This window comes from Neomonachus schauinslandi, chromosome 3 (assembly GCF_002201575.2).
Source record: "Neomonachus schauinslandi chromosome 3, ASM220157v2, whole genome shotgun sequence".
In the NCBI taxonomy this organism is placed as follows: Eukaryota; Metazoa; Chordata; class Mammalia; order Carnivora; family Phocidae; genus Neomonachus; species Neomonachus schauinslandi.
Window position 1 is genome coordinate 44,706,999 of NC_058405.1, and position 15,836 is coordinate 44,722,834.

The 15,836-nt window shown below is 37.0% G+C and overlaps 1 protein-coding gene across 1 annotated transcript in view; it reads right to left on the reverse strand.

Moving 5' to 3' along the window:
• Positions 1-1,055: 1,055 nt before the first annotated feature.
• TDRD3 (tudor domain containing 3) overlaps positions 1,056-15,836 on the reverse strand; it is a 159,577-nt gene continuing 144,796 nt past the window's right edge. The window contains exons 13-14 of the mRNA XM_021697897.2: positions 5,924-6,049; positions 1,056-1,225 (exon numbers count right to left, since the gene is read on the reverse strand). Coding sequence (XP_021553572.1) covers positions 5,933-6,049 — 117 coding nt within the window. The 3' untranslated portion in view covers positions 1,056-1,225; positions 5,924-5,932. The remainder of the gene's footprint in view (positions 1,226-5,923; positions 6,050-15,836) is intronic.

The following is a 15,836-nucleotide window of genomic DNA, read 5'->3' on the forward strand; positions in this document are numbered from 1 at the left end:
CTCTTCTTCCCTCTTACTCTTTCTTTTTAACTCTTCTCTTCTGGCTTCACAAACTGAGACTATGGGAAGACTGTCTTTGTCATATTACCTAAAGTTTGTAGTTCAGACATATTCCTTCTCTGTAATGGATGTTCTGGTCTCCCTCTCCTTTGGCAAGAACCTTGGCTTGTGGACACATATCTTCTGTCTCGAAACATGCTCCCGCCCCCACTTTTAATGTTGGGGCACTTGGGTCAGTCCTAAACTAATGCACAGACCCTTGAAGTCACTGGTTCACAGGCAGGAAAGTAGCACAGTATGGGTAAATGCAGCCTCAGGAGAAAGGCTTCTTTTCTCTTCTGAGTGCCCTTCTGGAAGTGACCCCAAGCCCATCCCTGGACTCAATAGCTCTGGGAGTTGAAGCCATCTCATGATCCCATGGGGCAGTCTGCTGTAGAATGCAGCTGATGCCAGAGAAAGCAGAAATGAAAGATGCAAAGAATCAGGGTCTTGTGTGACAACTCTGTGTCACTGAATTAAATCAGCTGAAACTTATTGAACTTCTGGTAGTTCAGTCAGCCAGTAAATTCCCATTAGTGTTTAAGCCAGTTTGAGTGGGGTTTTCTGTTATCAGCAACCAGATACATCTTGAAAGAGCCATTGCAAATTTTAAAAGGAAGGGAATGCTTGGTTTTGAATTGAATTACACTTGAAAAAGCTAGCCGAGTGCTAAAAACAATATATTCAAACTTTAAACACTTTTTGCTATCATATTTAGTAGCTATTACCTTACCAAGAACTGCTATCCAGTTGCAGGTTGTTTTTGCAGGAAATGTGGCAAGCTGTGTCAGTCAGTTTATTCTGTAATTATGGTGGTGGGGGGGACTTCAGTATCCTGTGATTGCTATTCGATGCTATACTATGGGATTAATACCAGACGAACAAGAAAGATACTATTCAGCAAATAAAACATACAATAAAACAATGTACATAACAGCGCATTGGTTTTATTTGTGGCAGAAGAAAAAATTCTCATTCACTTGTAAAAGGTACTTGCTCTAGTTAACTTAGTATTTTTTCCCATTCTTTGTATGAGCTGGATTGTTTCCCCTCTAAAATCTGCTTTTCCATTCTCCAATAATAATATTCATCACGGCTGCACCTTATTCTGAAGAGAAAGTAGGAGGTCTATCAACAGGTCTTGACCAGGATGTTTCAGTCAATGGCTCCTTTCTTCACAAAGGTTCTATTTAAAAAGAGAGGAGGAAAGTGAGATTGGATCCTCAAATTGACTTTTCTGTACTCAGGATACACTTCTGCTGAGACATATGTAAATGTGAAGTGCTTGTATAAATATTAATAGATCTCAAGTAGAATAAATTGCACACTGCTGTCTAATTTATAAACAGAATTTCTATAAATCAGTATATAAACAAAAAGCAAAATCAAAATAATTTTTCTTCTCGAAATTCTTAGATACATCTCCGTCATTGCGAGCCCCATTATTGCTGGCATGTCGATTTCAGGAACTTGGATTAACTAAACGGTATTTCACAGAAGATGACCTGGAACAGATGCAGTCTGCCAACGGGCCACTTCGACCCCCATCCTACCCGCCTCCGTTTCCCCTTTGAACGCCTCTGGACTGGCTCCGTCCACACGGGTAATTTATGTGAGTCTGTCACCTGCTCCTGCCTCCTCCCAACCCCTACCGGCACCGCTCCAGTTGAAGCACTTGGGGTGGTGACCACAGAACGGCTGAGAGGACCGGGGAGAGAAGCCCGTGTGCCAGAGGCACACGCCAGTCGCGTGCGTGCAAGAGCGCTCAGGCAGGGAGGGCAGAGCGCCCCCGGCTGCACACCAACAGCTCTGCTCGTCTTCGGAAGTGCACAGTGTCCTGCGTGGAAGATGAAGAGCTTCGGGCGCCGTTACCCTCACAGGACGCCTGTCCTGCTGGCATCAGTGGGTTCTGCGACAGCTGTCTTTACAGCAAGCATTTCCCTGACCCTGATTTCAAAAGTTTTACAGAGGGACGCTGGACCACATTGTTAAAAAAAAAGACATTTAAAAATGTATCTTTTTTTTTTTTTTACCAGCTGAAAATGGTGTTAAAACCTGGACTTTAGAAAATAAAGTCATGACATTTTTATGCAGTAGTCGATGCTTAACTCTTGGCTTCAAGGTTCCTGGTTGATCTGTGAAACTGTGAGGACCGTTCTTTCATCAAACAAGTAAGAAACTGGAAGTGAATCCTCAAGGCGACTCAACATTTATTAAACTGCTTCTGGCACGAAGTCTTAACTTCGGTGGCCCTCGGGGGCTCCAGAGTGTCCCCACACAGGTCATCTCTGTCTTTTCACCACAGGACATGATACTCTAAGCACTCCTGACTGACTACTGCGACAGCTTCTTAGCTTCGTCGCCTTCCGTGCTGTGATCCCACAGCCAGCAGCAATACTGCCTAAGCTTAATTTTGATCCTATTACTCTTACTCCGAAGTTCAGAGCCACCAGTGCAGCTAAAGCCACACTCATGTCACCACCAGCACATATATTTAGCATCTACTGTTGGGTTCACAAGCTCTACTGTTGCCACTGAAAGCCGCTTGCTGTGAACTCTGCTTCTCTCCTCTTTAAGCGTTCCTCGGCCTTTAGAATGTCTTCAGAGGACTCTACCCCACCATGAAAATGAAGCTCCAAATTTATTCCTGAGGCCTGCCTCTACTCATTGGTGTCTAGTTCCCAGGACTCCAGTCATGTCAGAAACCTCTTCCAATGCATGTAGTTTTGGCCAGCTTCACGGATTAAAGAACTATGTATAACTCCTCTATCCATATCTACTCATATTTCTGAGTTACCTGGGACGATTATGACAAGCGCAGGAACTAGAAGTTTGGAGTTTAGGCCCTCTTTCCCCTCAGGGCTCAGATCTGACTTGCCACCATTCTGTCCCAGACTTGGGCCTATTTCCCCACATTGCTCCCCAATACCTCCTTCTCTCACCTAGCCTGGACTCCCAGGCATCTCCTGCTTTTCTAGTCTCTGATGTTGTGCTTAGTACCAAGACCAAGTAGAATCCAAATCCCTCTCCACCTTGGATGAGGTATATATGCGCATGCGAAGTGGTGGTGGTGGGATAGAGGGCTTGCAAAGAAAACTTTTTAGGACAATCAAAGAATGTGTAAACTACACATCAGAAACTTTATCTAAATATACTTATTTAATAAACAGGTACTATGTGTTATTCATCACCTAGCAAAGTACCCAACACATCATAAAAAAAAGTATAACTATGAAATTATGGTTTTTAAGTGAGAATATAAAGTGCCTGAAGTGTTTCTTACTATCCTGAATAATTTTAGATAACAAAACCTGAGAAAAATTTCAGCATATATTAGAATTCATACTTATATTTGCTGGAAGTCAAATGGCGGGCTACAATGTATATCTGCTTTTTAAACACTTAAGTTAATGGAAACCAGGAATGAGGAAACAAAAATATCTTTTCTCTCAAGAAGAAAATAACATACTGGTTGTGTGACAAGGACAAAAGGTATAATTCTTAGTGTTGGTGAACCTCCCATTAAAGGTAGTATATCAAAAAGATAATTCTACTTCATAATCTTTCATGTTTGAATTAAAATAAAAAAAATAATAATTTTTCAACCAAGAGCACATGTATTTTGCTTATTTATTTACTTTTCAGAGTAAATTTTGTAGTGAGAGGTTTTTTTAGTGATACCATCATGAGACTGTCCCCCCTTCCTCCCCAACGCAGCAAAATTAATCTTCTTATCAATGTCAGGAATCCAAAATCTCTGTCATACATTTCCCGCATCAAGAGGACAATCCAAAGCAAGCACCTGGGAAAAATGGGCGTTTTAACTTAGGGAACACAGAAAACTATTAACATTGTGATGTTTCAGTTGATTGGGAGCAGCGTGCATCGTAGTATTTGGTATTGATGAGCTATAATTACTGTGGAGCTATGGTTTCTGGTTTACGTTAAGCAGTATGTTCTTTTTCAGAGGACATTTTCTGTGGAAGCCTAATCTAGAAAACATATGAAAGAAACCGAAGACAGGCCGAGACGATAGGAGTTCCAGCCTTCTGGCTGCAGCCTTACTCACCCTCACAACCTCCTCTCTACTTCCAGCCCTGCCAGGCCTTACCCACCTTCTATTCTGCAGCCTCAGGATACCGCTGAAAAGTCCTAGTCCTGCATCCGCTGTTAGGCAACCTAGAGCAATCAGGGAGTTGAGAACCTTCGGCCTTATTTTAAAACCTTGGTTTAACCAATTTAGAAGCCCTCAGGAAGCTATGAGGGAATTCCCAGTTTTCATTCACCTTAAAAGTGCTTTAATTGTAAGCACACTGAACTTACGTTCAAAGTGGATGTTCAATCTTGCACAATGTAAAGTTGTGGAAGTCCTTACATGTACTTGGAATCTGCTCTGGTCAGTGCTTGTTACAGAAAAATGCCCAGTCATGAAGTAGTCCTTCTGTGATAATATGGACAATAAGTCCCGGCTGTTTACTCAGTGGCCTTGTATTAAGCACAAAGAAAAGCCAGTGATAGGACAAAGACGATGCTACTCAGGCCTGCTCAGGTAAATCAGAAGTCAGGTAGCATGAGACTTCCACTCCAGGCAGACTACTTTATAAGGAACGAAGGACTAGAACATAGAAGAAAACATTCCTTCACTTAGGATGACAGAGCTAATTTATAACCAGCGAAGGAGCTTTGGGAAAGCTGAAGGAGATCTAAGACTCTGGGACAGTGCTGCCCAGCACAAACACAATGTGAGACACATATGCAAGTTTAAATTTTCCATTAGTCACATTTTAAAAAGTACAAATAGGTGAAATTAACTTTAGTAACATATTTTATTTAATCCAGCCTATCAGAAATAGTCTCATTTCAATACATAAACAATACAAATTACTGATATTTTGTTTTTTTACCTAAGTCTTCAAAATCTGATATGTATTTTTCATTTATAGCACATCTCAATTTAGACTAGCTGCATTTCAAGTGCTAAAAAGCCACAGCTGGTTTGAAAAATTGAGAGGGTCACTTAGCAGGGGGAAAATACAATGTGGATAACAGCCTTAGCAAAATGAATAGCTGAAATGAGAAACTGAGAACAATTTCTTAAAAATTCTCGATGGTCTTGTTACTGAGAAGAAGAGACTGGGAAAAAAGATACAGTTAAGTCTAAAACAGCCTCATATAGTCTTTAGAGTGATATATAAAAGCTGTAATGGGAAAACTCTGAAACTATTCAAAAGTCTGGGCATAATGAAAAAATAGAAATGTTACCAAAGATGACAAAAGTATTTCCTTCTAATAACATATTAAAAAATAAGGTCTTTGTTGATCAAAATGAGATGCCTTAGATTGGTCCCATAATTTCCTGACTTCTTTGTTATATTTCTCATCCTTCCCATTGGAGATAATTTTCAGAGAACAACTCCCTGAAACTCTAAGATGAATGTTTCTGGATCGATAGCACAGGGCCCCCAAATCCCATCTCTGTAAGCAATCACGTTATCTTCATCCAATTCCTGAAGATACACTATGAAAACATTTCCTCTTTCTTGAAAAGGATTGAAATTAATTAAATAAAAAACTCAATTATCCAAGTTGGTGATTATCTGGTCCTTTGTTTCCTTTTATTTTCTTCCTGCTTTCAAACTTAAAGACATTTCACTGATTGGCATCACCTCCGATAGAAGAAAGTGGGTATAGAGAAAAAAGGGGGTTAGAGGTAGCATTTGTGGGGAAAGGTTTGGTGGAAAAGTAGCTCATAACTATGGTATAATCTTATATACTTTATAATTGAAAGGTTTGAAACATCAGTTTTTTCTTTACATTATTATGAAATATTAACAATTGGATTTACATATTCAACATAAATGCCATCTCACAATGCCAATTTTACCTTCTCATATTAGTTCCGGGCCCGGGGAGGTTGGTAAAACTGCTGCGTGGGCCGAGTGGATCTTCTTGGCTGGCCATCACCTCCTCTACGGAACTCAAGTGTTTGGTCATAGGTGCCTTCTTCCTCCTATTTGTAAAGAGTAGTGATTTAAACATGTTCAGAATAGCTCCAAGTTTCCTAAGTTAAATACTTTATGGTGCCGATTTTGATATGCCCTCTTAAGCTGCCCTGGGATTCATATCTGTCAACTTTTATAACAGAGGGAAGCAAGGGGAAGGAAAAAAAAAAAAAAAGCAGGGACATTGTTAAAACTCTTCTGGTCCTTGATAATAGAAGAATGAACTTGACGTGGTAAGATTAGAATCAAATTTAATTCTAGAAGAGGAAACTATTTCCACATAATAGCATGATTATCTCACCAAATGACTTGACACAGGGGGTGAGATCACAGAAAAGCCAGCATTATAATAAAAATTTTCCTGAATATTTGGGCTTCTAAATATTTCTAGGTATTTGTCATGGAAAGGGATCTTGGTAAGATATGGAAAAGGGGTTGAAGAGCCAGAGAACGTTCACCAGCTGTCTGTCCTCATCTGATGAAATCTCCAAGATCGTTAAGAACCTTACATCTAGAGATAGGAAAAAATAATGGATTGGAATGAGGAGGAAATACAATTTACATATAAAGAAAACTTCATGCGAGACATAGCAATCGCCACAGTAAAACACAAACTATTTTCTTCTCATTTTCTTTCTTACTGAGGGGATAGATTTATCAGCTCAAGGAATAGCATGGAAAATCAGGATAAGCAGATTAAACAGCAGAAAGAATACAGTTAATTATAATATTTGAAAAGAACTTAGAAGCAACAGAAACGTAGCCAAAGCCACACTGGTTTCTTACTGAGTGCTGCCACCCTGTTATTTTAGTATTTTTAAATTAATACAGCTATGAAGTATGTTCCCTTTTAAAGACAGGAAAAAAAATTGGCTCTCACTTTTGTTTATGAAAGTAACTGCTTCTATTTCAAAATTACGGTTTAAATTCCAACTGAATTATCAGAGCACAATAATTTGCATGATTTTGGAAATGTATCCCACTTCTTCCTCCTCACATTATCTCTGAATCTTCTTTCCCAAAAGATTGCTTTCCTTTGACCCTATTAATACCATAAGAAGTTATATGAGAGACGGAGTTCTATTCTTCAAATTTTACAGATCCAACTACTGCAATTTTACCTGAGAGAAGCAGAAAGATGCTAAGATAATTTGATCAAATCCTATCATTTAGAAATGATATTTAATATTTGGCATGAACATAACTCTCATTATTAGGCATCCTCCATGGTATTCTTAAGAAAAAACCCATCATTTCCATTTTATACAAAGGACACTGAAGCCCAGGAAAACTTTGTGACCTTGCCCTGATACTTCTAAGGCAAACTTGGGTTTTGATTCAAATGCAACTGCTAAAATCTTTACATCTCAGTCTGCATGTCAAAGAAATAAACCAAAAGCCAAAAATTAATGATCATCCTTAAGGGGCCATCATCACCTAAATAAGAGAATGGAGAAATGTGACAATCTATTGACATCACTCTATAACTGCGTTTTAGAGAGAAACTCCCAGATTAGCTCTCCTTTCTCTATGCTCCTTTCATTAACAATCAATCTCAAAATGGTTAGAAGTGTCAGATATGCCTATAATTTAGCAAAGCAATTAAATGCAGGAAGAGAAATTAAAAAGTGTTCAGGAAAGGAGAGAATTATTTTTTATTATTCTGGTCACTGTTCTGAATGATGATTGTCAAATATTATAGCTAAATTTGAAAAGGAGCTAATTTTATGACGTATGACAACACTTGAAGCTCTGCATATTAACTGAGAAGAATGAAAATATATTTGCTACTGTAGTAGATGAAGTAATTATTTCAGGAATTAGAATCAAATGCTTTTTTCCTCCATACCCAGCTGCAGAACTGGCTAGAGGACATCTAAAAATCTATACGTTATCAACAAAAAACACTGTTAAAGGTAGGAAACTACATTTGCTGAGGGAGTGAGCTGGATTTATACAATATGGCATTGCTGTTTGAAAAGCTGTCTCTACTGTGTTTAAAAGATTCACAGACTATTAGTCAGAGCCCATTAAATGGTTTTATAAAGATGACCGACCATGAGATTTCTTTCACATTATTTGATGTCTTCACAATCTTTTTATACAAAGTAGAAGCAAAAAATAAAAATGATCCTGACAGCTTGGTTTTCAGTTATTGTCAAAGGCACAATCTTGCTTTTTTAACTTTTAAATATTCCTCTTGCAGAATACTTGAGGGCAAAACTGGTCACCCACAGAAACTACTTCCTATAGTCCATAGCTAGTAATTGTTAGCATTGAATAGGTACCTCTTTCCATTTTACATAATACAAGCTCAATTTAATAGATGAGTTTATTTGGAGTCATCTTTGAATGACATTTATACCTAGTTCTTCCTTCTAACTTATCTCCTCCCTTTAGGTATCACTACTCTGTAACAGATTTATTTATTATTTTACTTATTTATTTTAAAAGATTTTATTCATTTATTTGACAGAGAGAGACACAGTGAGAGAGGGAACACCAGCAGGGGGAGTGGGAGAGGGAGAAGCCCAGGTCTCCCATTGAGCAGGGAGCCCGATGCGGGGCTCAATCCGAGGACTCTGGGATCATGAGCCAAAGGCAGACGTTTAACGACTGAGCCACCCAGGTGCCCCTAAGATAAAATTCTTATTCTGTTTTATGGCATAGAGATGGAGAGGAGAGGTTAAACAGATTCAAAAGCTTGCCCAGAAATCAAGGCAGAGAGCATACACTGCTCCCAAATATGCCAATCTACTCAAAGATTTCCTTGAGAGATACTTCACGACATTGGTATTTGAGACTTTGGTCTCTTCAGTCAGATTGAAGTCTGAGTTTAGACTCTACCACTTTTAAGCATATTACTCAATTTCTCTTGGTCTCAGTTTTCTCACACAGAAAACAGTAATGAATTCATAGGTTTACATGGGGAACTATAGGAGGTAATACCTATAAAGGGTTTATGAAATAAGCCTTCTATATTGTCTATTATTCTGAGATAAGTAACCCTTTGACAATACAATATACAAGCCCACTTCAATCAAACAATCTAGACCCACAGACTTTGCTAAAATTCAGGAAGTTTGTTGCTAACGTATTCCTCAAATTGCTTTGGGCAGATAAGGAAAGTGGAAAAGCCACTGGGGGGGAAAAAAATGGAAGAGCTAATGCAAGGAGAAGGATTCTTGCCATTTGCTCTCCTTTTATTTCTACGGAAATTAAAAAAAAAAACCAACTATCTATACACTAAAACTATAATTTAATATTCTAAATCACCCTATTTTTACCACTGGTTTTATTTCTTTGGGAGTAGGTCTTCTTAATTACAGATAGAAAGGGCAAATAGAACAAAAACAAAAAAAAACAGGGGAGGGGAGGAAATTAGCAAAGAAGCATTCTTGAAATCAATCAAAAGTTATAGACACTATTTGCATAAAATCTGAATATTTTAAGAGGAAGCCAAAAATAAGTTAACATGATCAACCTCTTTGAATATCTTGCCTTTTAGATCATACCCTTGAAATTTTGGTAAATGTTATAAAAAGGAACCAGTTAGAAACCCTACTTAAAAAGTGGAAATACAGCAATGATTATTAATAATAGAAAATGCCTATCTATGTTGCTATGTTTTCAGGTCAATGCCTACGAATTATCTTTGCAAAAACAACTGCTTTCTCAAATATGCTAACTGAACAAATATGTTTTAGAGTATCTTATGGTTAAGACATATGAGCATTAACCACAAGTGGTTAATCATTTCACTCTCATAATTATATCATTTTTACATCTTAAATGGGCAGGCTAATATAATTTAAGATAGGTTAACCCATTCTTTCTCTGAAAGTAATTACTGCACCATCATGACAGACTACTACTTAAAGTCAGCCCAATGCATATTATGTAACTGACCACCTGAGACAAACACTTGTGGTATGCTGCAGTGACCTATAATACAGATTTAAAAAACAGAGATAGAAAAAAAAAAAAAAATCTCCATGTCAAATTGATGAAATATAGGCCAGATCTTTGCCATTAAAAAGTACAGAGGCTTGGAGTGGGGATGACACGTGACTTGACACGCTTTATAAAACTACAAGAAAAAAATTGTCATGCCTAGCAACACAGAAATAAAATCATTGCTGATATTTTCACCTACTTAGTGAAAGTAAAAGAACATAAGACTAACAGGAAAAGAGTTAAACATTTAAATCTTAAAGCAGATAGCACCCAATGTGACGAACATCCTTTCTGCATTTAAATCCCATTCACACCTAAAAACCCATACTAACAAAGTCTGCCTAACGAACTAAAAATATTTCTCTTTAGTGAGACATAATGATAACAGATGTTTAGAAACCCTTATCAATAACAGGCTAGTTAGCAAAGCCGCGGGTTTAGAAATGCAAATTAGCCCAGGAGTCAGCGATCTGAAGTCCCAGGTTCCAGAGAACTCTGGTGAGGGGAAGTCAGGCTTCCTCAGGCAGTCAACTCAGTCAACTCCACTGTTCTGTGTCCTGTACGACAAAGGACAAATCTGCATTTCTACCTACATTCTCTCATTGAGCCTATTTCCTTTGCCATATGAAAGACTTTATGCTATTTTAAAACAAGCATTAGTCTTCTATTTTCTAGCATCAAAAGACTCTTGGAATCACTCACTTGTCAAATACCATTATTTCCAGAATCTCCCATCATCTTGATCGTCTTTTCCTTTATGCATTTTAATATTTACTCTTCTATGTAACCTAGTTTTCAGACTAACATTCCAAGTAGGGTCTGCTTGGAACATAATACTATTATTTCCCATGATGAGTAGATTACATCTACTAATAGATGTAAATCTATTAGTGCAATCTAACTTTGTTTTAATGTTTTTAGCAGCTGCCCAATCACTGCTTGTTCATATTGTGCTTGTCATCAAGTAAAATCCCTACAATTTACTCCTCGGTTTATGTCATTCTGTGTTTGAAAATAATTATTATTGGGAAAATAATTATTTTCCCAATCTAAATCTCAACCTTAAATTTAACCACCAATGAAATCCATATACTAATGAAAGATATTATTTTGGCACAGTATTATCATTGGTGTATTCTGAATAACTATAATATTAAGTCAGTTTTTCTGACAAGTTATTTTGATTTTTTTTTTTTTTTGCATAGTGAAAATCAGAGGACTACCATCTAAAAGGGTAATACCTAAATAGATGACTAAAATGTCATTTAATCTTGAAACTAGATTCCAGGGAAATTTAGAAGATGAAAAGAGTGTCTCGGTATGAGATTACACTCTCTTAGCAACAGAATAGTAGGTTAAAGGAATAGGTTGATTTTTTTCTGCCCTATGTAAAATGCTGTCTAGCCTCTTGAGAAATATGAGCTGATACTTCTACCCACATTCAGCTTCATTTTTTTATTTAAAAATTTTTAAATTCATGAGAATTAAGATTGAGTGAACTAAATGTTTGAAAGATATCTTAATTAAAATGGTATATCTCATATTGAGCACAAACTTACTGCAATGCTGAATATTTTTTTTTTTAAAGATTTTATTTATTATTTGACAGAGAGAGAACACAAGTAAAGGGAGAAGCAGACTCCCGCGGAGCAGGGAGCCCGATGTGGGACTCGATCCCAGGACCCTGTGGTCATGACCTGAGCTGAAGGCAGATGCTTAACCGACTGAGCCACCCAGGTGTCCCAATGCTGAATATTTTTATACACAGTACTTCATTAAACTCCCACAAAAATCCTCAAGTAGTTTGGTATCATTTATCTTCATTTACAGGTAAAATGTAGGATCATGTGCTATGGTGTCAATGAGTCTGAAACTTGAATATCAGCTCTGCAACTTGCTAACTTAATGATTTTAGGCAAGTTACTTCATGACTCTGAAGCTGTATTCATAGTTTTCCTTGTATGTAAAGTGGGAATACTAATAATTATTTCATAGGGTTCCTGTAGGTATTAAATCGATTAATGCAGGTCAAGAGTTATACAAGGTGCCTGGTGTGTAAGTGTTCCAATTATAATCAGGCTCTAAAGAGGACTCTAATCTTCACATTCTCAGCCATTTATTCCCCTTTACCTCAATATTAGTAGAGAAATAACATATCATCTCGCTGTTATTGAAACAGAAATTACTCTCAGTATGCTTAAATTTATGGATTTCTTTTCCTCATGTTGAGATTTCAAAATGTTCAGTATATGAGGAGTTAGCTTTTTAAAAAAAAAAAAGAAAGAAAATCATTCTCTTTCCAAGTTTAGGAGACCTTCTCAATCATTTTTGACGGTAAGATGGTTGAAGAAAGAAAATGGTATCACAAAGATTTTCTCCAAGAATAATAAGGGAGAGAAACTTCTCTCTCTCCGTCAACTTAGGTAAAGGAAAATTATATAGTATATATCACCTGATTTAATTAAGGCTATTAAACATATTATATTTTCCTGTAATAATTTCTACGTCTACTGAAATTCAGGAACCCTGTTTCAGATGTTCAACACAGGCTAGGGGAACTGATAATATACTCTTGAGAATAATATGCTCATCATCTTACACAAAGGGAGAACATAATAAATGTCTGTTCCTGTTAAATATGTGTTTTGTTCTCCTTGTTCAAGAATGAAGCCATTTCTCCTTGTCCGTAGAGCCACAGTGGAACAATGACAATAAGGACAAGTTAGGAAGTATTACTTTGGAGTCGAAAGAGTTTCTTAGGTTTTTCAAGCACTTAATATGTACTTTTCTGAAAAGTATTAAGGTAAAACAATCAACTTTTTTAAAATTCTAAATTCATCCAAAAGATAATTTAAAGTATAACTACATTATGTAACTTAAAACTCTTTCCCTCTTCTCTCCCCCATCCCACCCCACACACAATGTAAGCTGCTTATTAAAATAAAAAGTAAGATGGGGCACCTGGGTGGCTCGGTTGGTTGAGTGACTGCCTTCGGCTCAGGTCATGATCCTGGAGTCCCAGGATCGAGTCCCGCATCGGGCTCCTTGCTCAGCGGGGAGTCTGCTTCTCCCTCTGACCCTCCCCCCTCTCATGTGCTCTCTTTCTCTCTCTCTCAAATAAATAAATAAAATCTTAAAAAAAATAAAAATAAAACGTAAGGCAAGTAGATCCTACTGGACTAGAAGAAAAGGACAGTAGACAATCAGTGATGATGTCATTATTGTACAGGAATTTGTAAAACTGAGGATTACTAGGGGCGCCTGGGTGGCTCAGTTGTTAAGCGTCTGCCTTCGGCTCAGGTCATGGTCCCAGGGTCCTGGGATCGAGCCCCACATTGGGCTCCCTGCTCGGCGGGAGGCCTGCTTTTCCCTCTCCCACTCCCCCTGCTTGTGTTCCCTCTCCCTTTCTCTCTCTCTAATAAATAAATAAAATCTTAAAAAAACAAAACAAACCTGAGGATTACTAATTAAGGCTTAATGAAAAATCAGTAAGACTTGGAAAGTTTATGGTATTCTTAACAGTTTATAAACTCTGAAAGTTATAAAGTGTATGATGATAGTCAAATTCCACTTTCATTATCTATGAATAAGGACATGACAGTCTTTTAAAAGCTGAAATGAAATGAGAAGAAAAGCCTGTCCAGGGTTAAACACTAATTTATGCAATCCCCGGTTTTGACAAGAATCCTGTCAGTGTCAAGCAGCAGGTACATTGACAGCAGGATGGGCTGAACAGCTTTGTGTCAGAGCTAGGACAGAAGTCACCAATTTATGAAGGCTGTTACAAACACAGGACTTCAAAAGTGTGAAGAAAAATGGTTTCGCACAAAGGAAATGATGGAAATTTTTATAACTTTGCAGGCAACACTATTAGCTTAAAGGAACACAGTTCTTTCATTTTGTGGGAAAAACTAGTTTACTTTAAAAAAAGATTTATGGATTTTTATATTAGGCCTGCATTTTAAGAGTCCTAATATAGAAGTTAATGCTAGTAACATTGTAAAAGAAAAGAAAATTTTAAAAGGAAATATAAAAGAAAAAGGAATTAATTCGAAGAAAAAGACGGTGCAAAGAAGCAGTTTGGGTTTCCTTCCAAGAGAGATAATTTGGGATGGATACCCAACTCTTGATTTGAAAGTTCCAATCAACAGCTGCTGATGTTGCAGTCCAGGGTCAGCAAACACCACTTTGAAAAGATGGACAATAAGGGAAGCTGCTCTTTCCAAAGCCTTGAAAGAAAACTACAAAAGTGGAACCAACAGAAATTAAGAATCTATGTGCCAGGCATTTCAATTATTCAATGATTGAATAAAATGTTTATTGAGCAGCTACTATACGATCTTTTCAACAACTCTATCAAATTGCATATTTTTATCGCTATTTTTCAGAGAAGAAAACAAAAGTGAGGTTTAACGAGGATGATATATTTTGCCCAGGTTATGTTGCTTTTTCTGCACATCCCAGTGGATGCAGAGGCTGAAGGAGAGAATTAGATTGATCATGTGAAACTCTTCGAGGTTTATAGAAATAGATCAAAATCAAGTGTTTTCCACCTCACTTGCATTTTAAACACATCATGAAATTTATAAGGTAGGTATAAGAACACTAAGGTGCTACTGTTCTTACAACAAATTATCCATACTGCTAGCTACTCTGAAGGGCTCAATTGAAGGACAATTGGCCCTGAGAGAACTACACTCTCCGTAAACAGCTGCTACACTTTAAATGAATTAATGTAAGTAAAGAGCTTAGAATATGTCTGCTGCAAAATTAAGTGTTCAATAAAGTGCGCTATTATTACTGCTTCACAAATGTAAAGTTCTATTCTTTATAATGTCACATAAAACATAAACAGTTTTTCTCTCACTGGTTTGAGTCAAGCGATTTGACTAAGTTATCCTAGTGAATTAGAGAGGTTGAAAACCTAACACACAACGCTAAATGAGCCTTTAGGTGGCACTTTACATTTCCAAAGTGATTCTTAAATTATTGGTGTTAATAATCAATGTAATATAAAAGAGAGGCTAAGAAATCTGGTCCATTAGCAACATGTTCATTTTTCTTCCAATGAAAAAAGGAACCCAGAGGCAATCTTCTTTACTGGGGCAAATCTTACCAGCTTACCAAATACAGTAATTGTCTTTATAAAATTCATCCAAGTTAATGTTCCCCATTTTGGTATCTAGAGACAAGCAGCATTAAATCCCCAGAGAACATGACTACTGAGAAGGAAAGTATAATAAAGCAGTAAAATGTACCAATACAAACTATTATATGTTCCAAGATATTTATCCTCAGAGGCTTAGGTTAACACAAATAATTCTGTTGTATACTTAATTGTCAATATCTAACATTACCTAAGAACTTAGAACTATAATACATTTTAAACAAGGGATGTTCTTTAATTTCATAATTTGATAAACCTCATAGTATTATTACTATGCTTCTCTGAGTGTTATCACATTCAGCAGCATAAACTTTGAGAGAGACTATTTTTCTCAGCTCTCTCTGGTCCCAGTGAGAGACTATAAATTGTTTAGGCTCTTTTTAGAAACTTTATCAATATTGTGGTGTGGTATGTCCATGATGGGCCATCTCCTTCAATGCCAAAACAAGAATATTCCATGATAGTTGATAAATTAACTCTATGATTGTGAAGAGCATATGGTCTTAAAAGGATTACCTAGTTTCTTATTTAGATTTTGTTTTATATTTCCATAGCTAGTAGGGGACAACTCTTTATAATAAGTGTCATACAAAAATTATGAAGGGCATTAAAAAAAAAAATTCCTCATTTAAAACTGTGTTGGTGTTAGGAAAATCTCTCCCCATGAATAG